The 26,919-nt window shown below is 39.7% G+C and overlaps 1 protein-coding gene and 1 long non-coding RNA gene across 4 annotated transcripts in view; one reads left to right on the top strand and one right to left on the bottom strand.

Annotated features, from left to right (window-relative positions):
- Positions 1 to 26,919, top strand: part of LOC100727267 (protein HIRA) — an 85,276-nt gene that overhangs the window by 26,989 nt on the left and 31,368 nt on the right. For all 3 annotated transcript variants that reach the window (XM_063226098.1, XM_003478374.5, XM_005007309.3), the window contains exons 6-14: positions 6,275 to 6,370; positions 7,838 to 7,998; positions 8,486 to 8,653; positions 10,747 to 10,860; positions 16,095 to 16,165; positions 17,123 to 17,228; positions 19,230 to 19,445; positions 21,039 to 21,124; positions 25,334 to 25,531. In XM_063226098.1, coding sequence (XP_063082168.1) covers positions 6,275 to 6,370; positions 7,838 to 7,998; positions 8,486 to 8,653; positions 10,747 to 10,860; positions 16,095 to 16,165; positions 17,123 to 17,228; positions 19,230 to 19,445; positions 21,039 to 21,124; positions 25,334 to 25,531 — 1,216 coding nt within the window. The remainder of the gene's footprint in view (positions 1 to 6,274; positions 6,371 to 7,837; positions 7,999 to 8,485; positions 8,654 to 10,746; positions 10,861 to 16,094; positions 16,166 to 17,122; positions 17,229 to 19,229; positions 19,446 to 21,038; positions 21,125 to 25,333; positions 25,532 to 26,919) is intronic.
- Positions 16,241 to 25,422, bottom strand: LOC134470694 (uncharacterized). The gene is made up of 2 exons (XR_010039758.1): positions 25,295 to 25,422; positions 16,241 to 23,099 (listed from the first exon to the last, which is right to left on the bottom strand). It is a non-coding gene; the product is annotated as an uncharacterized LOC134470694 (long non-coding RNA).

The raw sequence follows: 26,919 nt of genomic DNA, 5'->3' as shown, positions 1-26,919 counted from the left end.
AAAAAAAGAAAGAAAGAAAGGTCTAGAAAAATATTTAACCAAGAGAGGGGGAAAAAAAACATTGTTTATACATTAAACTTAAAAAAAAAATACGTTCTCAAAATTGATAACATAGGGCAATGGTGGCAAACCTATGATACACATGCCACAACTGGCTGCTTGTTATAAATTGAAAGCTCTGAAAAGTTTACCGTAACTGTCATAGGATAAGGAAAACCCTGAACAAAGTAATAACCAATGCAAAATGATAACTGATTTTCAACTTCCTGGTCCTAAGTTACTTATTGATACATTATGTTAGAACATATATTATTTGTCAAAGGATTCAATCCAGGGTTTCCAGAATCGCATGAAAAATAACAATGAAGTAAAAGTATATAAACATGAATAAAGTTAGAAAAATCTGAGAATACTAGTGAATGATAATATTTGAAAATAATTCACTGTGATTAAATGTGATTCATAATGGAGGAATTTTATCTATAAGGAGATAATATAATTTACTGGGAGGTTAAGTGAGAAAGCCCATGTAGTTATTTAAAAAGGAATATTAAGTTCAGCGCCAATCACTAAGAAAAATGCTTTTCAAAAAATTCCCATCAAAAGTTATTTCCTTGGGTGAAGGTGTAACTCAGAGATAAAATCTATATCCACAAGGCCTTGTGTTCAATCCCTAGTATCACACATACACACAAAAAAAGAGCTATTTCTATAACACAATAAAATTCTGTGTTTTATAAAACAGTGGCAAACATGACACAGTTAAGCTTGGTTTTATATCAAGTAATGACAAGAATTTATTTTATCCTAGAATTTCTGCAGTACAGTTAAACAGAAATCTGAAGAAAGACATAATAAAACATAAAAATAAAAAAAAATAAAATGGGGTGCCATTATTTCATATCAAGAAAAAGCAAAGGACTGAAGCTTTTAGAACAAAGCAAGCACTATAAAAGAGAACTGAGTTTTGGCGAGGAGGGTTGGTTTCTGGTTGGTTGGTTTGTTATTGTTTTTTGTATCAGGAATGGAACTCAGGACCTTGTGCTTGTTAAGCAGGCATGTATGCCGCTGAACTATATCCCCAGCCCCAAATTTTTGTTCTTGTTCATTTGTTTGATTTTTAGGAGTTTTTTTGGGTTTTGGTTTTTGGGGGTTTTTTGGTATCAGGAATGGAACTCAGAACCTTGTGCTTGCCAGGCAGGCACATATGCTGCTGAGCTGTATCCCCAGCCCACAACTAATGAGTTATTAAATTGGCCTTATATGAGTACAAATTTTAAGTATTTTTCTTTTACTAGTAATAAGCTACTGGAAGATCTAATAATACAGAGAAACTTCATACACAATAGAATAATCTTACAAAAAAGCATGAGATCTCTAAGACTTAAATGATGATTTTTTTTTTTATCCATTCATTCATTCACTTATTTATTTTTGCAATACTAGGAATTAAACCCAGGGCTTTTGTATTGAGCTACATCCCCTTCCTTTCTCCCTTCCTCCTTTATATTTTGTGAGGAGGTCTCACCAAGTTCCTGAGTTACCCAGTCTGGGCCCAAACTTGTGATTCTTCTGCCTCAGCCTCCCAGAATTTTGAGATTACAGATGTGTACCAGTATGTCTGGTTCACAGACCTTTTCTGAGAGACATAAAATGAGCACTTTCATAAATTCATAAATAGATTCATAAGTAGATCAAATAAAATATATTGTTTTTCCCCAGATTAGTATTTACTCATTCATGTAACAAAATTTTATTGAGCATGTGCTTTGTTTCAGGCCTTGTTCTTCCCTCAAAGAACTTTCATTTTTAGAAAAGGGATAGAAAATTAACTAGTCATGGAAGAAATTTGAGGATAAGCAATAGTGAGAGAGTCATAAAAGGAACTGGTTGGTTTGTGCTGGTGAGCAAAGTAAGGAGCAGGTTGCCATTGTGAGCATGGTTCTCAAAGTTAGGCCTCACTGAAAAGGTGGCATACAACAGGAGACCAGACAGGTAAAGGCAACCATGTGATCATGTAGGTGAGGCCTGGCAAAGGCTCTAGAGTATGGACATGTGGTTGCTGTGTTCAGGGAACCAACCATCAGAGGTAGCAGAGGGAGTGGTGAGGAGCCTTCAAGATTACTAAGTGCTCCTCTCTGTACAAGGTGGGAAGCAGAGAAGTTAAGAAGACCTGTGACTGCTATATGGAGTCTCTCTTATGCGGGTTAAGGGCTGTACTGGGGAGACCAGGAGGAGGTTGGTGTCATAAAGTGAGAGATAATGATAGCTTAGGTCTGAGTTAACAAAGAAGTGGTGAGGAATGGTCAGAGGTTGAATTTGCTGGTGGGTTCAAGATGGGGTGTGAAATAAGCAGAAGAATCAAGTCAGTTTTCCACACTGTAGTTGAACAATGGGAAAGATGCCATTTCTAAAAACTGAAATGGAGAGATCTTTAGGAGAAATGTTTGAGAGTGGTTGTAAGTATGTGAAGTTTGCTAGTATGAGGATAAGTGCTGGATAAGCATTTGTACATACAATCTGGAGTATACAAGAGGGTTCTAGGTATAGAAACAGAAACCAGGAATTGGAGAGAGAAAACCAGCCAGAAAACTGAGTTAAATAGTAAAGAGAACATCGGAAGGAGAAAGGAACAAACACCTTCACTGAAATGAAGTGGGGGCTAATGATTGATATTTGGACTTGATAGCATAGGGTGCCACTTGTGGCTTTAGTGGGGGTAATTCATACTAGTGCCATTGGGTCATTGGTGGCTGCTAGAGAAAGACTGTGGGACAATAGAGGAATAGTGGCCTTGAAATTTGGGGGAATATTGTTCCTAGAGGAGCCACAAATTGTGAAAAACTGCAGATTTCAGATATGGTCTGAAAATTGCCTATAAATGCCTGTTTTTGTAGTTTAAACCCTAAATATGCTATTTCTCCTGCGGTTATGTAATTTAACAAAAATACAGTACAGGAGTTCAGCCTCTTCCTGGAGTGTCTCAAACAACTTCTGGTGCTTAGGTTCATTTCTGGGAGCCATAGAAGGTGTAAGGCATTTTAGTGGCACCTTAGGGATCTTAGGGCTTGAAGAAGAACAAAATAGAGAACACTCACGATAGCTACACATGGTACAGCAACCTGTTGTGATGTAGGAATGCTGGTACATCTGCCAGAGATAATTAACAAGGCAACTGCCAGTCAGCAGCAAGGAAAAATGAATTATACTCTTGGATTGGCTACTTCCAAACTTTCTTCCAAAAGAACAGTTGTGAAAGATATAGCATTTGTGGTTTCTTTGAAATTATGAGAGTTTCCATGAACAATTGTTTTTCAGGTTCTAAAGAAAAATCAGCAACCTCTACTTTGTGAGGTATACTGTATTTTGAACTAGGCGAGGTGAAGACATGGGAGAAGGGAAAAAATGGTGGGATCTGAGCAGGAGAAAAGGTGAGGACACGGCAGCAGATGGTGGAAAAGAGTATACCCTCCATGGATCATAGCCTGGCAGTATTAAAGTGCTGTTGGTTGTAGAAGTATGAGAGGGCAGAAATTGAGAACAGTAGTAAGAACAGTCATCAGATATTTAAGTACGGGAGGATCTTAAGTGTATGTTGATCTGCAACAAGAAAAGAGAGTGGTATGTATCCTTTTAAGACAGGAGCTCTGAATTTGGAGTTCAGAGGAAACATGATGTAATATACGTGGATTTTCTGCAGATCTGGACAGTGACCTAAGACCAGCTAGATAGATAAGTAGCATTGTGGATGGAAACATTCAACATGTTAATGAACAAAGCATTATGGGTTTTGGATAAAACAATACTGAAGGAAGCCGCAGTGTATCTAACAACTTTGTATATTGGGTAGAGGCATCACTTTATCAAAAAGGAATAGTTCTTGCTATATGCGGTATAGTAACTATTACATAGATTCTAAGAGATATTAATTTGGATCCTTACAAAATACAGGTTATATCAAAAACTCTGCAAATTAAACCAGGAGAAAATACAGTTTAATATCTGTTAGACTCTAATAGAACTTTTTCCTTGTCCTTTTTTTTTTTTTTTAACTTCTAATTTTGTACTTGGACTGAATTCAGGGCCTTTGCATTGGGTAGGTTGCATCCTCTTCCCTTTTTTTTTTTTTTTTTTTTTTTTTTTGTTCTGGGGATTAAACTCATGATCTTGTACTTGCCAGGCAGGTACTTATGCTGCTGATCTAAGTCCCCGGCCTTCCCCTGCCTTATTTTGAGGCAAAGTCTGACTACTGTTAGGCCTTGAATCTTGTGATCCTACTGCCTCAACCTCCCTCAGAGCTGGAAGCACCACTATGATCAAGTTAAAAGGAACATTTTCAGGCAACAGAAAAAAGTCACAAGGAAAAATAACTGACTTCTCTGTATAAAACTTGTATAGAAATGTGAAGTTTGCAGCCATTATCTGTATTATAAGTAGTCCTTGGAGTCACTAAGAAAATCGTATCTCTTGTTGGGCATGGTGTTGCATGTTGGTAATTCCTGCATTTAGGAGGCTGAGGCAGGACAATCACCATGAGTTTGAGGCTAGCCAGGGCTACATAAGCAAGTTCAAGGCCAACCTGCACCACCTAGTGACACCCTGTCTCAAAAAAAAAAAAAAAAAAAAATCACATTTTCTTGAATTCCTAGCTGATCATATCTTCTCTGCTCTGAGGCTTACTTTCTGTAGTTATATTCTCATGTTTACATGGCTACCCCTGTGGGACTCTAAACTTAAAAAGAGTTATTTTCTTCATTTTTATAGAAGCTGCATTCATATTTGTTACATCTTCTACACAGAAAAAACTCCCATTAGTCACAAGTTTTGAGTAAATTTGTCCCCAAAACTACAATAAATAATAAACCATGAAGAAGCTTTAGTTCCACTAATAGTCAAGTAAAATAACTTATAAAAAGAAACTATTATTCAGAAGGGGGAAAGTTATACTCCTTATGGCTAATAACTTTTTTCCTCTCAGTACTGGGACTTGAAACCAGGACCCTCAAACTAAGCTGTATCTCCATCCTTTTTATTTTTATTTATTTACTTACTTATTTACTTACTTATTTTTTGGTACTGGGGATCGAGCTCACAATCTTGTGCTTGCCAGGCAGAAACTTACACCACTGAGCCAACTCCCCGGCCCTTTATTTTGAGACGGGGAATTGCTGGATTGCCCAGTGTGGGCTCCAACTTGTTGTAATCCTTGTGCCTCAGCCATCCGCAGTACTAGGATTACAGATGTGTACCACCATACTCACCTTACAGCTGACCTCTGATGATAATTAGTGTGTGTCTCTCACTGTTCAGTGGCAATATCTCACATTTAATCCTTTTACCCTATGTAGATAGGGTTTTGTTTTTCAATCCACACTTCATAGATGAAAAAACTGAATCACAGACGAGTAAACAATAGTAATAGTGTGATGGTTAATTCTGTGTGGGGACTACATGAGAAGGGGTTACTCCTTTACAGCATCTCAGAGGTGATATCCAGGTCTTGATTCAAGGCCTGCCTGACTTCAGGTAGTCAGCAGCTCTTGATCTGATTCTGTGCCTGGTATTCTGCTGTTTTCCCTATTGGCTTTTTTTTTTTTTTTATGTGTGCACAGAAAGACTAAAGAAACAAGTTAGCAGGTCGAGGAACAGACCTAAGGCCATACACTCAGGAAGTATCAGGCTGTGGTTCTAGAACATGGGTGTGATGCCACATGACACACAAGTCTTATCTGTGCCATCATTTGCTTTATTTATAAAAGAAGTGCGATATAAGCTAATTCAGTGCTTTAATTTTTATGACAATTGAAAAACATAACTTAAAAAAATTGGGGGGCTGGGGATTTAGCTCAGCGGCATAAGCACCTGCCTTGCAAGTGTGTGGTCATGAGTTCAATCCCTGGTACCAATAAAAAAAAAAAAAAAGAAAAGAAATTTTAAGATTGGCTAAGAAAAAAGTTATAATGGTTCCAAATCAAATGTCCTTAGACATGAGAACCCCATTATGGCCCAGTCTTACCCACATGCATGTCAGATAAGAGATCTCACCAACCTGGACGTGATAACACATGCTTGTAATGCCAGCAATTTGGAGGCTGAGGCAGGCGAGTCTTAGATGTGAGCCCAACCCAGACAACTTAGTGAGTTAGTGAAATCCAGTCTCAAAAAAATATTTTAGAAATCTGAGGATGAGGCCACTGTGAAGGCCCTGTGTTCAATCTACAGCATTGGAGTGCGGGTGGGGGCAACTCACCACAAGTCCTCTGTTTTCTTCTAGATGTAATGGATGTAGCATGGTCTCCCCATGATGCCTGGCTAGCCTCATGCAGCGTGGATAACACTGTTGTCATCTGGAATGCCGTTAAGTTCCCAGGTCTGGGGTCTTCCCTGTGGGTTGATAGCAACTGTTGGTCACTGCCAGCAGTACTGCTTGTCAGTGTCTTGGAGTAGGGTGGGGTGTGGGAGAGAAGGCTTTTATCTTCTTTTTCTTAGTGGCAGAAAATATACCACAGTGACCCAAGATCTGTGTCTTATCAGGACCCCACTTCTCTTTTTTTTTTTTTTTTCAATTACATTTGTTTAAGGTCTAAAGGAGATCCTTAGCTGAGCATAGTGATACAGGCCTGTAATCCTAGCACTCAGGAGGCTGAGGAAGGAGGATCATTGTGAGTTTGAGACCAGCCTGGACTACATAGTAAACTCAAGGCCAGCCTGAACTACATAGTGATGCCTTGTCTCAAAAAGGCAATAATAGTAATAATAATAATTTTTTAAAAATAAGCGATCTCTGGTAAAGAAAAAGAATAGCCGAGTGCTATCATGAGTGTGCTTTAGATCATAGGTACTTTGGGAATGACTACCACTGAAGACTAGTTCTCACACACATGCTGTTTACAGCTCTCAACATTGGGCTGTGGCCTCAGCTCGGTTTCTCAGTAAAGATTAAAATAAATCTGGTTTTGCAGATTTGGTATTAACTTTCCTTATTCACTGTATTTAAAACCATGAGAGATGGCAACACCTGCTACAGAGATTATAACTAATAAAATACTTTTCTTATTCCCACTCAGTATCTTGGTATATTTTCCTCATGGGCTAAGATGCAACATCTTACAGTCTTCGAGCCAAGTCATTTGAATTTCCTTTTAAAGCTATCACCAGTATTTGTGTGGCTGCTCAGTCTGGCCACCGTAGGGGAAATTTAAAGATTGGTGTAGCATTTGGATTCCAAATCTATAGAAGATGATCTTGGGCTGCGAATATGGCTCAGTGGCCTAGTGCCTGCCAGGCAAACACGAGGTCATGAGTTTGATTCCCAGTACAAAAAAAGAAGAAGGTGATTTTGTGCACATAAGTGTCTTTAGCAATGACTTACTGCCAAGTCCCAGTGCCTTAAGATATTAGGTAGGCTGCTAGGGTAGCTCATATCAAAACGCTCATGTCACAGTTCAGGTTAGCAGAGACTTCTGCCCATGAAAAGCCACAGGCAAATCTGTAAAATGGGGGGCCAAAATTGGTAGAACAGGCTCAGATACTAGGGCCTCTTGTCCTCTTTTTTCCACTAGGGGAGTTAGGCCCCTCAAATACTAGCTGTGGCTACAGGGAAATCCACCTATGCCTGTCTTCATAATGTAGTCATTTCTTTGAGTTGCTTTTGCCTTGATGGAGATCAAATTAAGTACCTTTTCTGATTGTTCCCAGGCATAGGAGATAGCCAAGGTGGACTGCTCAAGTCCCTTCTTTTAGATCTCTATTTCTTGGCCCACTGCCACTCATATTTTCTGCATAGAATCATTGTTTTTCTCTTAAATGTTCTGTAAATTTCTCTTTTTTTCCACAGAAATTCTTGCAACCCTGAGAGGCCATTCTGGCTTGGTAAAAGGGCTGACTTGGGACCCTGTTGGTAAATACATTGCCTCTCAAGCTGACGACCGCAGCCTAAAGGTGTGGAGGACACTGGATTGGCAGTTAGAGACCAGCATCACTAAGCCTTTTGACGAGGTAACTGGGACAGCCTAGAGCTTGACTCCACTTCCTATCTGATCTCCATGCCGTAGTTCAGGCTCCCTGGGTGAAGGCAGCCTTCCTACAAATCCTACAAATCCCCTCAGGGAATATAGTTCTGTACTGTTCTCTCTTTAGTCCTATGGGGAAATGGAGGATGCTACAGGTCCCATACTCATTTGACCAAAAGCCCGTTTTCATTGTGGAGAAATTAGAGTTACAGCTATAAATGTAGCCAAAAGCTTGGGATGCATATTCCATCATATATATTTGTAAATCACAATTCAGCTTTATCCTATAGACCAGAATGAACATTGGTCACATAGTTGGCCCTGAGCTCCTTTCAAATGCAAATATTGCCAGAGATTTAGCTCAGTATCATAAGTGCCTGCCTGGCAAGCACAAGGTCATGAGTTCAATCCCTGGTACCAAAAAAAGAAAAAAGAAAGAAAGAAAATGGTATCAATGCAAATATTTCTTCCAGTGTGGAGGGACAACCCATGTGCTGCGGCTCAGTTGGTCACCTGATGGGCATTACTTGGTATCTGCCCATGCTATGAACAACTCTGGCCCCACTGCTCAGATCATTGAACGAGAGGGCTGGAAAACCAACATGGACTTCGTGGGGCACCGAAAAGCTGTGACTGTTGTGGTGAGTATTCCTGGACTCTGAAGTCCTGGCAGCTGTCAGCACCACCCTGAGTGAACTACTGTAGTAACCGCTGTGTGTCCTTAGAGGCTGTGCAATGCCAACTTCTCCAGGGATTCTTACCAAGGTTGAGTCACATATATGACAGATTGCAGAGATGGGCTCTAAGAGTCAGTGTGTAACAGTAGTCATTTCATTGAAAATACTTAATGTTTAAATGGTGACCATCACCCAGATCCATCTTTATTAGGAGCATTGTAGGTACACACTAGCATTTTACATGTTAAGATCTGTTCACAGGTGCCCTGGTGCAGTGCCCACTTTTGGCTTCAGTGAACACAGCAATTTTGGGTATCTGCAGAACAACGTACTTGTCTTCATGTCTGGTAGTGACAGTCAAAGATGCCAATCTATGCTGGGGATCACTGTCATGCTTATCTAATCTTTATGTGGAGGATAAAAAGGGCCAGCGAACTACTGCTAATCCTTTAGACTTGAGGAAATATGCACCACTCTGGATGACTTTAATGGAAGAATGTCCTGAGAATGGCCAAGGCAAACTGCTATGTAGTTACCTGTGACAATCAGGATTTTCTTCCTATTGGAAAACCAGATAAAATACAATATGTCTCTAACTTACTGGGTGTACAGTATAAGACTCACTTTGTCAAGTTACAAACAAATCTGACTTACATGAATGTTCTTTCAGAACAGAACTTGTTCATAGGTCAGAGACTTACTGTAAATATTGGCAGCTTCATACTGATGAAAGTAAAAAGCTTGTCCAAGACCCAGATCAAATTAAGCTCATTATTGCCTGAAAATAAATTATTATCATATATTAAACCTTAAAATGGAAGTTTCATAAGAATAAATATTACTTTTTTAGGTTGGTATCCATATTGATTTTTGTTTGGAACTAGGGTCTTTTGCTAAAATTTTCAAAAAGCATCACTTCATAGTTCTATGTTTTTCTTTCATATGAGCCACATGGCCACTTTAAGAGCAGCTGCTCTGCCTGGTGTGATAGTGCACACCTGTAACCTCCCAGCATTTGGGAGGTTGAGGCAGGAGGATTGCCATGAGTTTGAGGCCAGCCTGAATTACACAGCAAAACCAAGAACAGCTGCTGTGTTATAAAATGACTCCAGTCTCAAGATAGAACCACAAAATTCTCCAAGGCCCTACAACCTACTTGGTGGTTTCATCTTTCATTTGTCCTTGGATATCCTAGATTGGGATTCTCAGAGTTCCTACCACCTCCCAGAGCTTCTCAAGCCAGAAAGTTAACAGTGAACTTGGCATGTGTTTACAGCCTTTTCAAAAGCAACAGACAGGTTACACAGGTGATCAGTTCCCTGGCTGAGCAGCCATCAAGCATGTAGCATTGTCATTGGCCTGGTGATAATGAGGGCCTCTTGGGCTGAGCAAATTTCTGCTAAATAAATAGGACTATGAACAACAAATATAGTGAGGGGAGAAGGAATTAAATGCACTAGATCTTTTCTGCCAGTCCCTGGAGCCCCTTGCAGGCTTTTCACCAGGTCCTACCTTTTACCTCACCCAAGCCAAGAGGAATGAACGGGCCAGTTCCAATAACTCCTATCCCCTCTACCTGGCTGTAATCTCCAGAAATGGAGCTTTTGGTAATGCTAACTTCAAATTCTCATTCCACTGCTTAGTAGAATGGAACTAGAAAGGAACTACTCACGTAGTTCCTTCATATGTTTTTTTGATGTTTTATTTTGTTTTGAGACAGGGTCTCTGCAGTTCAGGCTGGCCTTGAGCTCACTTTGTAGCCCGGTCTGGAACTCATAATGATTCTCCTGCCTCAGCCTCCTGAGTGCTGGGATTACAGGCATGAGCCACCACACCTGGCTTTTGATATGTTTTTAAACTTCCCTAAGTCTCCTTTGCGTCAGCAAAATACTTCCTTGGATAGTTACGAAGATGAAACGACTTATGCCTAGAGTTGGGCTCAGGCTCTGTGAAGGCTCCTACTGTTAGACTAGCATTTTGGTGTGTTTCTAATGCTTGCGCATGGATATGTATTTGATGCTTGTATATTTACTTTCGCATTTGTCATTTGGCTTTAGAAATTCAACCCAAAAATCTTCAAAAAGAAGCAGAAGAATGGAAGTTCTGCAAAGCCCAGCTGCCCATACTGCTGCTGTGCTGTTGGTAGCAAGGACCGCTCTCTCTCTGTCTGGGTGAGCCACCAGTCTGAGCTTCTGCTGCAGGGTGGGAGATATGGGCTGAGAAGGTGGTAGGCCCAGAGGTTAAGAAGAAGACTACTGTTTTTGCTTTTTTTTTGTACCAGGGATCGAACTCACTACTGTGTGCTTGCAAGGCAAGTAGGCGCTTATGCCACTGAGCTAAATCCCTGACCCTAGGCCTACTGCTTTTTTTTTTTTTTTGCCTCATTTTTTTTTTTAAACTCGAAGGCCTACTGCTTTTGATGGTGCTCAGTATATACTTCCACCTTGCCCCAAGAGTCAGCCCCTCTTTAGAACCTGAAATGGTCTCCTTCATATAGAAGGAAACACTGAAGATTGGGTCTGGATCCAGCTAGGACAATCCACCCTGACCCCCAGTCAGAGGAGGTCTATGTCTCTACTCAGAGCACCCTCTATAGTCAGTGTCATAAGTGGCATATTGTGTGTACTTTCTATTAGAAAATCTTTATATTGACATATATAAAGTATATTCACCTAAAACAGTGATGGTGAACCTTTTAGAGTTTTCAGGGATAACAAATAGCCCATTGCAACATGCATGCCACAGTCTGCCACCACTGACCTAAAAGATTCATTTTAGTTAATAGTTACCTGTTTACACCAAAGTCACCACTGCAAAAACACTTCTTGCCCCTCCCCAGTCAAGACTTTCCCCCAGTTCCACCAGTGCAATCACTCTAACAGCCTTTCTCAAATGGGTGAGTTTTTTCTGCTTCTGAACTTCATGTATATATACTCATGAAGGTTTTATTTTTTGAATGTTTCATTTTTTTTCACTGATACGATGTTTTGGGATTTGTGTATATTGCTGTATTTAACAATTTACTCCTGTTATTGCCATGTAGTGTTCCACTATAGGAGCACATCACAACTTATTTATATGGTCTCTTGTTAATGGATATGTGGGTTGTTTCAGTTGTAAGATATTTTGACTAAAGAGTTGATAAAAAAGCAACTTTTTTTTTTCTTTTGCTTACGTTTTTGTGTGTGTGTGTTTTGAAGACTTTTTGTGGGCATATGTTCTCATTTCTTTTTGATTATGTAATTAAAAATAGAGCGACTGAGGCTGGACATGGTAACTCATGTCTATATTGTAGCACTTGGGAAACTGAGGCAGGAGGGCTGCTATGAGTTCAAAGCTAACCTGAGCTACAAAGTAGTTAAAGACACAGTGAACTGCATAGTGAAACCGTCTCAAAAAGAACAAAAAAAAAAGAAAGAACTAGTAATTTATAAAAAGTAAGGGCAGGGGATAGAGTTTAGAATGAGACCTTGGATTCACTCACGAGCAACAATGACAAGAAGGAGTAGCAAGTTTTGACAAGTATATGCTTAGCTGGAAGTAATGCAGCACTCAGGAGTACTTAAGTTGGTGTAGAATTTCAGAAAAGTTTTTGCCAGTTTCTGCTAACGCTAAGCATATAACATAGCACTTCCACTCCTCAGCATTTAACCAAGATAATAAAATCTCCTGGCAAAAAAAGGCATGCAGAAGGTTCAAGTTTCCAGTATTGACCGGTTTATACTATTAGGTGGCACCTCTGTTTAAAATTGTCCATTTAACCCTTTCGATGACACTGTGATGGGTGAGATTATAGCTTTTACACTCTTTATGAAATAGCATCCCCCGAAACAGCAACATCATGTTTAAAAGTCTTGTGTTCCAGGGGCTGGGGATTTAGCTCAGCAGCATAAGTGCCTGCCTTGCAAGTAGGCAGTCGTGAGTTCGATCCCCGGTACCGATAAAAAGGAAAAAGACCAAAAAAAAAAAAAAAGTCTTGTGTTTCTTCTTTTCCTAACGTAGTACCCTCCATTGAATAGGTCCTCAGCAAATATTCAGTAATGGGTTAAGGGATAAGGACTAAAGGATAACAACTATGATGTTTCTAAGTTAAAGTTCTAAAGGATTGTTAAGTTTCCTGTCACCAAGATTGATGTTCTGTGATCTTCAGCATCTTCAGCATCTGCATATGCAAAGGAGGATGTCACCCTGCCTCTGAATGCTGAAATCTCTCTCTGTTCCTATTTGTTTAACATCTGATAAAACACTCACAGTTCTTTGAAGAAAATTTAACCCATGTCACATTATACTTAAAATGGCAAAAGAATAAAGAATATTAAAAGCTATAATGGAGAGACTACAAGTCATTTATAGAGGCAAACCCCTCAGAATAACTTCAGGCTTCTGTGCAGAAACCTTGAACATTAAGGGGCATGGGAAGATGTATTTCAAGCCCTGAAAGAAAATAGATGTTGATCTAGATTATCATATTAAGCAAAGCTGTCTTTAAAAATTGAAAGAGAAATAAAGACCTTCCACAAGCATAAACAAAAGAAACTCATGACCACTAAGCCAGCATTGCAGAAGATAAAGGAAACCTAGAAGAATTCCTACAAAATAGTAGATAAACTAGAAAAATAGATAAACTAATGAGTAATAAAATATTAGAAAAGTAACAGAATTACAGGAATTAGTACAAACCTTTCTGTAGTAATCATTTTGGGGAGGTGGGTGAGGTACCAGGAATGAAACTCAGGACTTCATGATTGCCAGGCAGTTGCTGTGCCACTGAGCTGTATCTTTGGCCCTGTATCGTAATTACTGGTCTTAATTCTTCAATTAAGAGACACAAACTGACAAATTGGATTTTAAAAACAAGATCCAACTCTTTGCTGCTTGCAGGAAACACCTCACTAGTGAAGATATAGGCAGACTAAAAGAGAAAGGATGGAAACCAGTATTCTATGCAAGCAACCTCAGAGCAAGCAGGAGAAGCTATCCTCACATCTGACAAAGCAAACTTCAAAACGGAATTAGTCATACAAAACAAAGGTGACCACTACATATTGTTAAAAGGAACAGTGTACCAAGAAGATACTACACCTCTAAATATAGATATACCTAACATCAGTGTATCCAGTTTTATAAAGCAAATACTAGTCAACATAAAAGGACACATAGATCCCAATACAATAATAAAAATGAGTGACTTTACTATTCCACTTCATCCATAAATAGGTCACAGACAAAAACAAGAACAAAGAAATATCAGAGCTAACCTACATCAGATCAAAAGAATTTAACAGTTTTCTATAGAACATTATGTCCAACAACTACAGAATATACTTAAGACCAAAAAAGTCAATCCAGTCATTAAATTTGTAAGTGAATTAAACAGGTGCTTCTCAAGAGGTAGATATAAATGGTATCAAGTATATGAAAAAAATGTTTAATATCTGTAGTCATTAGGGAAATGCAAATCAAAACAATACAATTCAAGAAGAAAGAAACAAATGCTGGCAAGGATGTTGGGAGGGGATGTCTACATTGCTGGTGAAAATGTAAATTAATACAACCACTATGAAAACAAGTTAGAGGTTCCCCCCATAAAATAAAAACAGCTATCATTTGATACAGCTATATCTCTCCTTGGTATATTTCCAAGGCAATACCATACTATAGGATACCTGTATTATCAGTATTTATTGTACCATAATTCATCATAGGCAAAATATGGAGCCAGCCTAGATGCCCATCAACAGATGAATAGATAAAAGAAATGTAGTATAGATACATAATGGAGTATTATTCAGCCACAAGAAAGAATGAAGTTGTGTCATTTGCAAGAAAGTGGATGAATCTGGAGACCATTGTGTGAAGCAAAATAAGCAAGACAAACATCTCATGTTTTCTTTAAGTACAGAATCGAAAAATGATAACAAGAAAGTAGAAGAGAGACTTTAGCCAGATAAAGGGAATAGGAAGGAAGGAGAGGGGCATGTAACACCCACTTCAGAACCATAGTGACAGTTTAAAACTTGCTTTTGAGGGCTCCTCTTATCCAGCTGCCCATTGTTTTTTTTAATTTTAATTTTTTTTTTTTTTGTCTTTTTCGTTTTTATCGGTACCAGGGATCGAATTCACGACTGCCTGCTTGCAAGGCAGGCGCTTATGCCGCTGAGCTAAATCCCCAGCCCCCAGCTGCCCATTGTTGATGCTGTTCATGTTTGTTAAAATGCTGGGGTACAGTGGTCATACAGACCCTAGATTTCTAATGAGTCTTTAGGGACATTTATGGGAGGAGGGTTAAGGCTCCTTTTTTTTCAGAAATGGAATTAGGATCAGGATGAGTGCTTTTTTTCAAGATAGGATATCACTATGCAGTTCATGTTGGCCTTGAACTCAAATTCACAGCCATCCTTTTGCCTCAGAGTGCTAGGATTACAGGTATGCACCACCACACCCAGTTTAGGAGACAAGATTCTTGATGTGAATTATAGATAATTCAGACTACTGCCCTTCCTCAGAACTAGAGTGGCCACAGCTCTTCCTTCTCTGCACACCAGACTCCAGCTGTGGGTAAGAGGCTTACTGATAATAGTCTCCCCAAAGCTGCAACACCCTAGTGGGAGCCCATGGTCCTATGAAAAAGTGTGTTCTTATATGGCTCAATATGGTGTAGTTCAGAGCATATCAGCAAGGAGGTCAGACACTTAAGTGTGACAGATGGAACTTGCTGTAGTTGTGGAAACAAAGAATCAGGGTGCCTTTTGAAGACATAAGATTGAATAGTTAATGAATATGCACATGCTGAATATTATACATAATACCATATGGCTTCTTTTGAAGAATAAATCGAGTATATGCAAAAGATAGGCCCAAAGGAAATAGTTCATCAGAGTTTTAATAGTGTTTAACTTTGGGTCTGGATTAACGGGGATTTATACTAGTTTTGTTCCTTTGCCAACTATATTCACACATTTAGAGTAAGTCCATGTGACTTGTGTAATAAATCATGCCATATATTAGATAATGTGTACCTAAATGTGGTTCCAGAAAAGATGAGTGGGATTCTCTCTGAGGCTGCCTTGCTCAATAGATTTTTCTGTTTCTGTCTGAAGCTGGCCCCTACATGGATCATAGTCCTTTAGACTCCTTTTTACTTTCTTCTGTGTAGCTGTATAATATAAAACCATCTCCTCTGCCAGATCACAGCAAACCTTGAAGGAGTGGCTATTCTAGTGTACATATTTCTGGCAGGCTTGGTTTTCACAGTGTGGGATCTCAACAGTTGCACAGTTGCTGTCTAGATTGTGTTGAGTAGACCCTTCTTGTCAGCAGAAACTCTAACCACGGCTTCCAGGCAGGTAATATTAACTGAGGTTGTCCATAATTCCAGTAATCTTTTTCTCTTATGTTTTTCTAGCTCACGTGTCTAAAACGGCCTCTGGTTGTCATCCATGAGCTGTTTGACAAGTCCATCATGGATATATCTTGGTAAGGTGAATTCTTATTATGGTGCTATCTTAGTCACTTTCTTATTACCAAGACACAATACTTGACACCCACAAGTTAAAGGAGGAGAGAGATTTATTTTGACTGAAGTTTCAGAAGTCCATGGTTGCCGGATGTAGTGGTACATGCAGGTAATCCCAGCACTCAGGAGGCTGAGGCAGGAGGATCATAGCAAATTGAAGACCAGCCTGGGCTACAAAGTGAGCTCAAGACCAGCTTGAACTGCATAGTGAGACCCTGTTTCAAAAATACAAAAAAAGTCCATGGTTTGCAAACCCAAACACAAAAATGGTATGGTAGAAGGGCTTGCCATCAAAAAAAGCTGCTCATATCCTGAAGATACACCTTTCCAGGTCACACCTCAGATGACCTGTGCCTTCTGACCAGGCCCCACCTAGCAACAAGACAACTGTAGTGTCCCCATAATCCATTCACCTTCCAAACTCATGAGTCCTTTGAGTCCATTTTATATCTAAACTAGAAGAGGTACATAGGCTACAGTAAGTCATATGGTCTTCTGAATACAGTTAAGACAGGGAGTCTACTACACGCTCCCCAGGGAATGTAGATCTCAATATACTGTTTGCATATGATCTAGCATTCAGCAGTTCTGCACCTCCTGTTGTGAAAATGTCCTGCTCTGGCCAGGATTTACCAAAGGAAAATGCCTTCTCAAACAAACCATGTAGCTTTAGAATAGATACACATCCTCAAAATTTTTTAAAAAATAAATACAAAAGTTCTTACCAAACTGTACAGTAGGAGATATTTTGTCCATGCACCTATAACGGACACTAGGATATGACTCTAGGATTGCCCCCATTCTTAGGCCACAGAAGGAAACTAAACACTGTCCAGTCATCCTATAGGTCCGCCCCTGTGGTACAATATCCAGTTCAGGCAGTTGGCTTCCATACTCCTGATAGCTGTTTCTTTCAGGACTCTGAATGGACTGGGCATCCTGGTTTGTTCCATGGATGGTTCTGTGGCATTCCTCGACTTCTCCCAGGATGAACTTGGAGACCCCCTAAGTGAGGAAGAAAAGGTAGGCTTCTGGTTCATGTACTGTTGTGTGCTATATGCCCACAGAAATCACTAGATAGTTCTGAGAGATCCCTTTGACTAGGTCCTCTTCTTTTCGGATGAACATGTATTTATACATTGTTTCTTTAAAATTTTCTGATTTTCTCTCTCTCTCTCTCTCTCTCTCTCTCTCTCCTTTCTTTTTCTCTCTTCTCTTTTCTGTCTTCTCTCCTCTCCCTTCTCTCTCTCTCTCTCTCTCTCTCTCTTTTGAAGCAAGTCCTCAATATATGGCCCAGGCTGGCCTTGAACTAACTCATGATTCCTCTGTCTCATTCTTTAGAATGCTGGAATTACAGACAAGCCACCATACCCAGCTTGTTTCTTTAAATATTGTAGGGGGTTTGTCTTTTATAAATTATAATCCTTTGCAAATAGATTAATAATCTGTATTAGTGTCATAAACAAGTCCAGGAATTAAGAATGAAATTGGCTTCTGCCTCTCTTGAGCTAATAATAGGCCACCTGCAGGGATATTTTCGCCCCTAGGACACCCTCACCAGGGACCCCTGCTTATGGTATTTTTCCTATCCCACTGTCTTATTGATAGCAGCAGTTATAACAGTGATATATTTCTTAGTGTTTATACTTATTTCACTTAAATTACTGGGCCTGAGGTCTTTTGTCCTACCTTATCGCTGTCATTTGTTACTGTTACCGTGGCACTATGTGAATTCCCTGGAGGAGTCACTACGTGAGCCTGTATAATAACTGCTTTTAACTTACCATTTTCCCAGTTCACTGCCAGGTACACACTAGGAAAACCTTGGCCAGTCTCTGAATTAAGGTGACAGACTTGGGAGATACCAAGACATGAAGACAGCTAAGGAAGAAAATCCCTGGCTATACTCAGACCTGTAGCCACAAGTCCCAAGTCCTCCTTCCTGGAAAGCTGCTTCTCCCAACGCAGTACCTCCTGGTGTGAGACAGATACCCATTAACCATAGTCCCGCCAGACATAGTGACATATGCCTATAATCCCAACACTCTTTAGGTTGAGGCCAGATTGGTCTACAAAGTGAGTTCAAGGCCAGCCTGAACTGTGTAGTGAAACCCTGCCTCAAAAAGATAAAAGAAAAGAAAAAACCATAGCCTATGTCCTGCGCAGCATGCAATGCTAGTCATTTGTGTATCCTTGGGTTTATCCTTTTTCCTGTTGTGCGTTTATAAGCACCAATCACTTTGGTGTGCTGAGGACACTGTCCCTGCTCTTGTGGGTCTCTTGTCTAGCTTATTATGACAAAGAATTAATAGGTCCTAGGAGAAGGAGACCCTGCTCAGAAGAATCAGAAAAGTTAGGAAAAACAAGGAAACATAGAAGACTATCTTTTGGAGTGCAGTGCTAAGCCTCCCTTAGTTTTAGAGACACCATTACTCCTGTGGAGACCTCCTATCATAGTGGCTGATGTCTGAGGACAAAAGCAGCAAAAGCAGACTCTTGCTTCCAAGATCTGGTTCCCTTAGTGTTTAAGGTCCTTGAAATGAGTTAAGAGCCTTAGGTTAGCAATTTAGATGTCTGTATTTCAGTTGCAAAAGTGTTTATTGCCCTTTCTATCTGTACCAAACAGAGTAACAGGATTCTTTTGTTGGTGTTTTACTGTCATCCCCAGCTATAGATGCGTAGGAGGCTATAAACATCTAGTGAGAGGCCGGGCATGATGCACACACCTGTATTCCCAGTACTCAGGAGGCTGAGGCGGGAGAATCACCGTGAGTTCAAGGCCAGTCTAAATTGCATAAGAAAAACCCTGTCTGAAAAAGACAATTATTCAAGCAATAAATAAATAAATAAAATCTAATGAGATTGTAAGACTGACTGAAATGCCTAGTCGGGGACAGACGAGTTAGGTGGAAGATAACAAGATCCGGCCTCCCAGACCCTAAGACTCAGAGCCCTCAGTGTACCTATTAATGAGCCACAGCAATACTCAGACCCATGTGCCAAACCTCTCCTATCTTCCCATAGAGCCGCATTCACCAATCTACCTATGGTAAGAGCCTGGCCATTATGACCGAGGCTCAGCTCTCCACTGCTGTCATTGAGAACCCTGAGATGCTCAAGTATCAACGGAGGCAACAACAGCAGCAGCTGGACCAAAAGAGTGCCACTGCCAGAGAGACTGCCTCAGCTTCCTCAGTAACAGGGGTTGTTAATGGGGAAAGCCTAGAAGACATCAGGAAGGTAAGACTTTGGTTCAGTAGCACTGAGGACATGGGCACAGGGCAGCTAGGACTGTGTACAGAAGTGGAGCCACAGTCATGAGTTGTAGTAAAGAGGGTACATACTAAGCCTGTGTACAAGCTGCAGTTAGCTTGCTTAAGGCCAGTTGGTCCCATTGCCTGCAACTGCATGAGACACTAATGGGGTGCAAAGCTCCTTTTTAAAAGGCCTTCTATCCCAAGGACCCCTAGAGAAAGTAGTCTCTTACAGGACCTGCCAGACCTTTACTGGCTTACCTTTCTAAGACATTCTAGTCTTTCAGAACAGTGAATTTCAGGCTCTGCCTTTAGGAAACTTGTGAGTTCCCCTTCTTCATCTGGAAACCCATGTTTATTTGTGGGTGCAAGGGATTATAAATGGGGACAAGAGCAGGTTAGGAAATGTCAAGCTTACTTGGAGAACTTAACCCATCTCCTGTGCTTTGTCAATTGACAATCCTTCCCTGGGTTATTTAGACAGATATTATGACTAAGAACCCTTAGATACAAGCCTTTTTTGCAAGGAGGTACTCTTATGATAAAAGTCAGTTTGAAAACCACAAGTTTAGGGGAAAAAATATTGCTTATAGATACAGATCTGACCGTTTACTTCTTCACTGAACCCCATGGCAATCAGGTGGACTTAGCCAGCCTGTCATGTGCTTGCAGCCCCAAGAATCTAGCCATGTCTGTGGTATTGGTAGTAAAAGCAGAAGATGTGTGGTGCTGGTTCAGCTAGTAGCTTTCTATTTTTGCTTTTGTAATGTACAGGAAGTTCAGCACATACTTGGATAAAAATGCTTGAGCTTCGATTAGCTGGCTTCATTTTATTGTATCAAAAGGACTGTAGAGAAGGATGTTAAAATGTATCTTCTTAGGAGCCTTTCTCTTTCTCTCTGTTTTCTCTTTGTCCAATCCTTCTTTCTTCTCTGCCCATTCTCTCCCTTTATTTTTTCCCTCTAGAAATCTTGTTTTTTTCATCTCACTATAGTGAGCTATAATTTTGTTTCTGTTTTGTTGTTGTTGTTACTGTTTTTTGAGACAAGGTCTCACCATATAGTTCAAGCTGGCCTTGAACTCACTGTGTAGTCCTGCCCAGCTATCAACCCACAGTGATCCTCCTGCCTCAGACTCCCGAGTTCTGGGATTATAGGTGTGAACCACCTCAACTTGCTTATAATGAGGGATAACTGACATTTTAAAAAGTTAGATACACTTAATATTATACACAATTTAAGAATAAGCCAGACACAGGACAAATAATTTACTAAAACACTTAAATGAGGAATCTCAAACAGGGAGACTCACGGAATAGAGAGGAGAATGGTGGGTACCAGGGACTGTGGGGAGATGGGGAGGTACTGCCAAAGCATAGTCTTAGTCAGTCCTGGAGATCTACTGCACAGCACTGTGCGTGCAGTTAGCAGTACTATATTGCATATTTTATTTACTAAAAGAATAGATGTTACACTAAATACTCCTATCACAAAAAAAAAAAAAAAAAAAAGCAATTTTTTGGGTTTTTTTGAACATGGCAGAAACTTTTCCATTCATTTATTTGACTCTATTTTGCCAGAATCTTTTGAAGAAACAAGTTGAGACTCGGACAGCAGATGGTCGGAGAAGAATCACACCTCTCTGCATAGCACAGCTGGACACTGGGTACTCATTCATTCACCAAGCTTTCTGTGACCTTGTCTGGGGAGGTCTTCCTCTCTCCTTTCACTAGTTAGCACTTTTGTAGTTAAAGTCTTCACAAATTCTTGGGCCAGTAAGACTAACCAAATATAGAAGAGAGTTGTTCTTCCCAGAACTTTGTGTACACTTGAGACTCATGTGAAAAGGGCTGAGATGGCCTGCAAACTAGAAGGCCTTCTCAGAGCCAGTGTTTCTACCATACTTCACTGTTGGCAGGTCACTGGAGGACATATGAGTACAGCAGTCAGACTGGTTTTTTTCTTGTTTCATTTTTAACATTTTTCTGATTATATTTAAAAACCCAAAGAAAAGTATAAACATCCAAAATCCAGCCTCTCAGATATAACCCTTGCTAAAATTTTGACATCTGTATTTCTGATCTTTTTCCCCACTTGTTACTGTATCTATACCTTTTGTCTTCTGTAATAAATAGTCCTCTGAAGCCTTCATGTGCTGATTATTCAGGTTCCTGTTCTATGAAACACCATTATTGAACTGGTTTCTCAACTGCAGACTTGTAGTTTGTGTCCAGTTTTTTGTGACTGTAAATGAATCTTTGAGTAAACCTGTGACTGTTTCCTCAGAATAATTCTGAGAAATGGAACTGCTAGGCAGAGGATACTGAGGCACATTTCCTCCAGGGTCAGAAAGTACTGACATGGATTCCACCTTTGCCATTGTGTTAATGTCTACAGTCAGACTTGCTTTTGGATTAGTTGTTCGTCAGAAATGATGTTTGTTGATTCAAAGGGTGGTAAAGCCCTGATGAAGAAGACAGAACATTGTCAAGTTGTAGCTATCCTCTTAGGGCATTAAGAAGTCCCTGGTGGAGATCACAGCTCTACAGTCCTCTGCACTCTGCAGCTGTCCACCCATGATATGCTCCAGATACTCCTTGAACGCTAAATCAGTTGATCTCCTGAGTCAACTTTTAGTATTAGGTGTGGGCACAGAATCCCCACAAGGCAGAAATCTGGCTAGAATTAGATCTGCTTATTTCTCCTAGATCAAAAAGTTTCCTTTGATTAAGTCTTTTTCTTATATGACCTACAGTGGTTAAGCTAATTGCCCAGCTTTTATTAGAATCAAGTGAGACCAAATGTGTGAATGTGTTTTGAGTCCTGCTGGGCCTCTGGCAATGAAAGGTGGTGTTGTGTCAATGATGACTCTTTTCTGTGTATTCTTCCAGGTCTTTATGAGGAGGTAAGGGTCTGTTTGCCATTAGATACATATTTCTGACCCAAAACTTGATTCCTTTTGTTTTAAAGGGTGTTTAACCCTCCTAATTCCCATATTCAAATAAAGAACCATATAGTAATTATTAGATTAGTTAAAAAAGAAAACACAAATATTCAAATTAATGCTAAGTGGAAAGTAAATCAAAAGGATGAGTGCCTTCTTTGCTGAACTCCATGTGGATAAATTGGACAGTGGATAATTTTTGAAGAAAATAAAATTAAAATGAAAGAATTTGTTAGAAAACATAGAGGACACTGTCAACAAGTTAATACCACCAAAACCACCGTACCAAGAAGACTTCATGGGAAATCCTTTCAAATCTAAAGAACATTAACTCACTGAGTATGATGGCAAACATCTATAATCCTAGCACACAGGAGGCAGAGGCAGGAGGATCTCTGCAAGTATGAAACCAACCTGGACTACATAGAGACTTCAAGGACAGCATGGACTACATAGTGAGACCCTGTCTCAAAAAACAAAAAAGAACAGATTACTCATGTGTTACACATACTCTAGTGCATAGATAAATAAGGAAAATTTGAAAATTTCTTAAAAAAAGCATAATATTTATGTCAGAATGTAAAAAGGTAGCCAGATGCCATGGTGCATGCTGCTGATCTCAGCTATTCAGGAAGCAGAGGCAGTAGGATCACCTGAGTCCAGGAGTTTGAGATAGCCTGGGCAACTTAGACCTTATCTGAAAAGCAAAAGAAATCAAGGTACAACATAATAAATTAGAGATCTATGTCATTCCTATCAATGAAAATATATAAAATAGTAATAAACCAAAACTTTAGGTATGTTAGATGCTAATACCCATAACCAACTATGATTTTTAGGAAAGCAAATTCACATTTGGAGGAACTATTAAGTCTACATATCAATTGAGCAAAAGAAATACAAAGTATAATCACCTCTGTAGATGTTTTTAAGATATTTGAATAAAATTCCATGTTAATCAAGTGAGACCAAATGTGTGACCAAATACTTAGTTAAATGGAAATAGGATCGATGATTCTTTAACTCGGTAAATTGTCTTCTTTCAAATCAAGTTTAACAAGTCTAAGAATGTCTGCTTCCTACGTGACTTGCTTTCCCATTTGTCCCTAATGTAATCAAATCAAGTTCAGAGACTAAATAACTTTACTCTTGTGACTGTAATTTAATAATTGTCCTACAGGTTCAAGGTTATTTAGGCAAAAATAAATTGGAAAACAGAGTGAAAAATATATCTTCCTTATTTAAGGACGATATGATCTGTGTGAGAATCAACTGGAAAAACTGCCAGAGACAGTGAGATCGAGTATCACCAACTACTTTTAAGCAGATAAAGGAAGAAATCACATTCACAAATGAAGTATCTACAGTAAAACAAGAAATGTAAATCTTCAGTTTTTGTTTTTTTCTTTTAAGACAAGGGTCTTACTACATTGCCCAGGCTCATCTTGGCTTTACAAGTTTAAGCAATCCACTTGCCTCAGTCTCCTTAATAGCTGGGACTACAGGCACAAACCATTATATCTGGCTAGGAAATGTAAGTGCTTATTTTAAAAAAAAAAAAGTTAAACTGTATTAGAGATTTTATTAAAAGCAAACTCAAAGAGATACAACTAAAAATGCATACCATTGATTAGCTAGGATAACTCATATCATAAAGAAGTCAGTTCTCATGGAGATACATGCCTGTAACCCCAGCACTTGGGAGGCTGAGGCAGGAGGAAAGACCAAAAAATCAAGCCAGGAATGTAGCTCAGCAGCACAGCATCTGCCTGGCAACCCTGAGGCCCTCAGTTCAATTCCCATTACCAAAAAAAGTCAGAGGAATTAATTTGAATAAAGAATTCACCAAAGCCAGATGTGTTGGCTATGGTGACACACCTATCATCCCAGCACTTGACAGGCTGAGGCAAGAGGATTACAGTGAGTTCAAAGCCAGCCTGGACTAAGTAGTGAGAACTATGTCCAAAAAAACAAAGCAAGAATTAAAAAAGAAAAATATTTCTATATGGAAAAAAATAACTTTATATCACAATAATTGCAAACTACAGTTATGATATTATTTTTCATCTATCTGATAAGTTTCAAGAATTTGATAAAACTTGATGAGATTACAAGGAAATAGACTTACAAATAGCTTGTAATTTAAACCTGTAAGCAAGAAGCTTCAGAAATATTTATCAAAAATCAGGAACATACATTCTATTTGCTGGTTCAAGTCCATTTTTGAGAATTTATCCTATGTAATATGTGAATCAAGAAGTATAGTAACATTTTTTATTATAGTTCTGGTCTTTTTTTTAGTAAGAACTCCATGCCAAGCATGTGCTACACTAACTTTTAGTCCTGAAAGCAACCCCATTGGAAATTCCTAGCACTTTCTGTTTCACGTACAGATACTTGATATACTATAGAAATGACTGAAGTATACAAGCTCATGAACTTGCAAGTGACTGAAGAGTCAGCCCTGGCTGGTCTGGTCCATGGGCCTCAATTTAACACTGCAATATCTTGTCTCTGGTTGTGGCAGGAAAGGTTAAAAGATAGCTTGGTTTGCAGAGAATAGCTTATGTCAATTAGGATATATCCATGCAGTGAAAGGGCTTAGAGCCCTATTAAGGCCCTCTTAATATGCTGCACTTTTTCCATTTAAAGACATTACACAATTTAACACCTCTGGAATGACAGTAGTAGTGATAATAGTAATCATCATCATCTTTCTAGTAGTTGTTTTTCTTAATGGTATAGAGAGTACCAGTGCATCTTAGGTTTATTTACATATAGTATATTAAATGCATTTCATTTAGTTTGGACTTGATAACTTTCCAAATTACCTATCACAAAAATATATTGTTTCTGAACCAAGAAAAATGTTACATAAAAGATAGAAGGTACCTGATATGGCATCTGATTTTTGTTCTTGCTTGACAACAGGGACTTCTCCACGGCATTCTTTAACAGCATCCCACTCACAGGCTCCCTGGCAGGCACCATGCTATCCTCCCATAGCAGTCAGCAGCTACTGCCTCTGGACTCCAATACCCCAAACTCCTTCGGCGCCTCAAAGTCCTGCACAGAGCCTGTGGTGGCCACTGGTGCCAGACCTGCAGGCGAGTCCGTCACTAAGGACAGGTTAGTGGGTGCCAAGTCTTAGTCCTGTCCTTGGGGAGAACTCAGGTGTGGACATGGTTCCAAAGATGAGAATTTCATTCTGTACTCATTTCATGGATCTTTCAATAAAAAAAGGAAAAGAAATGGTTGCTTTGAGATGAGGATGTCTCAGAAGGGAGAATTTGTACAGTTACAGAGCTATGAGGACTTAAGTTTCCCACCTAACCAAGGATCAGGCTATTAATATTGGGGACCTGTCAATGAGATGACGCCTGCGACAAGGTTAGCCCACATTTTTACATATCTACAGTGAGTTGACCACCCATTTCTAGGCTTTGGCTTCCACTTCACTGTGTTGTGAGCTTTACAATTCACTCCTGGCAGGGCACTCATGCAAGCACACGACTTTGCTTACACTCTCAGAATCGTACTTAGAGCCTGTGTCTTCACTGACCATTATCTGGGAAATTAAGAAATCAGTATGGGCGAGGTAAATATGAATGAGAGTCAGAAGTACACATTTGTTCCATATATACTACCAGTTATACATTTTGCAGGAACCACGCATTCACAGGGGGTTGATTGATGGATTGGCTAATAATCAGGGCTGATACGAATATAGGCAACCACAGGACTTCAGGGTAGTTCCTAAGGTCCTAGAAGAATAGCTATCCATCTAAGAAGTTCATAGACCAGTCTGAGGGAAGCTTCTCAGAAGCTGTCCTCCCTAGCGCCCATATAAGCCAACCCAGGGAAAGGAGGTAGGAAGCAAAGACAACAGCAAGAGTAGAACTCCAAGAAAGGGGTAGGAATGAGGAGAAAGGCTGTGTTCCTATTCTGAACCTGGTTGTCCGGGGCGCAGAAGGCTTTGAGACTTTCATTTTAGGAAGATGATTTCAATAGTCAGTGGTGCCTGAATTTAGCCATCTTTTCACATACATAGTTGTTACTGAGAGTACCTTAGGTGGGATGGTGTCGTGTGTTATTGCAGCCTCTTGCTTCTGGGTTTAGGCATCTATGCTCTGGAGGCTCAATCAGACATCAAATGTCACTGCTTTTAGGGAACTGTGAGGGTGGATTAGAAGAGAAGGAACAGTGCAAAAAAACCAGGAAGCAAAACATCCAGGGAAAAAGGATATCTACAAAGGACAGGCATCACCAGAGCTGAGAAACTTACAAATGTTAGCCCTACAGGTCATGGAAGGATAAGGTTAAAGGTATTAGCTAGATAAGCAAGAGGCTCAGTGGCTTTAAGGCCCAAGAGTAAGAGATGGGCTTGGCAGAAGGGAAGCTGAACAAGCTCATGTCTGGGCCTCTCCTTTCTCCCTGGAATAGAAGGTAAGGACTATAGGGTGTGCACTTAGAGGAAGATGCTAGACTGAAGATGAAGGCCAGGAACAGACCATGAC

This window comes from Cavia porcellus, unplaced genomic scaffold (genome assembly GCF_034190915.1).
Source record: "Cavia porcellus strain 051 isolate PalLab524CR breed Dunkin Hartley unplaced genomic scaffold, mCavPor4.1 scaffold_16, whole genome shotgun sequence".
Lineage (NCBI taxonomy): Eukaryota > Metazoa > Chordata > Mammalia > Rodentia > Caviidae > Cavia > Cavia porcellus.
The sequence above is the reverse complement of the archived record's forward strand: the minus strand, read 5'-3'. Positions and strand labels throughout refer to the sequence as shown.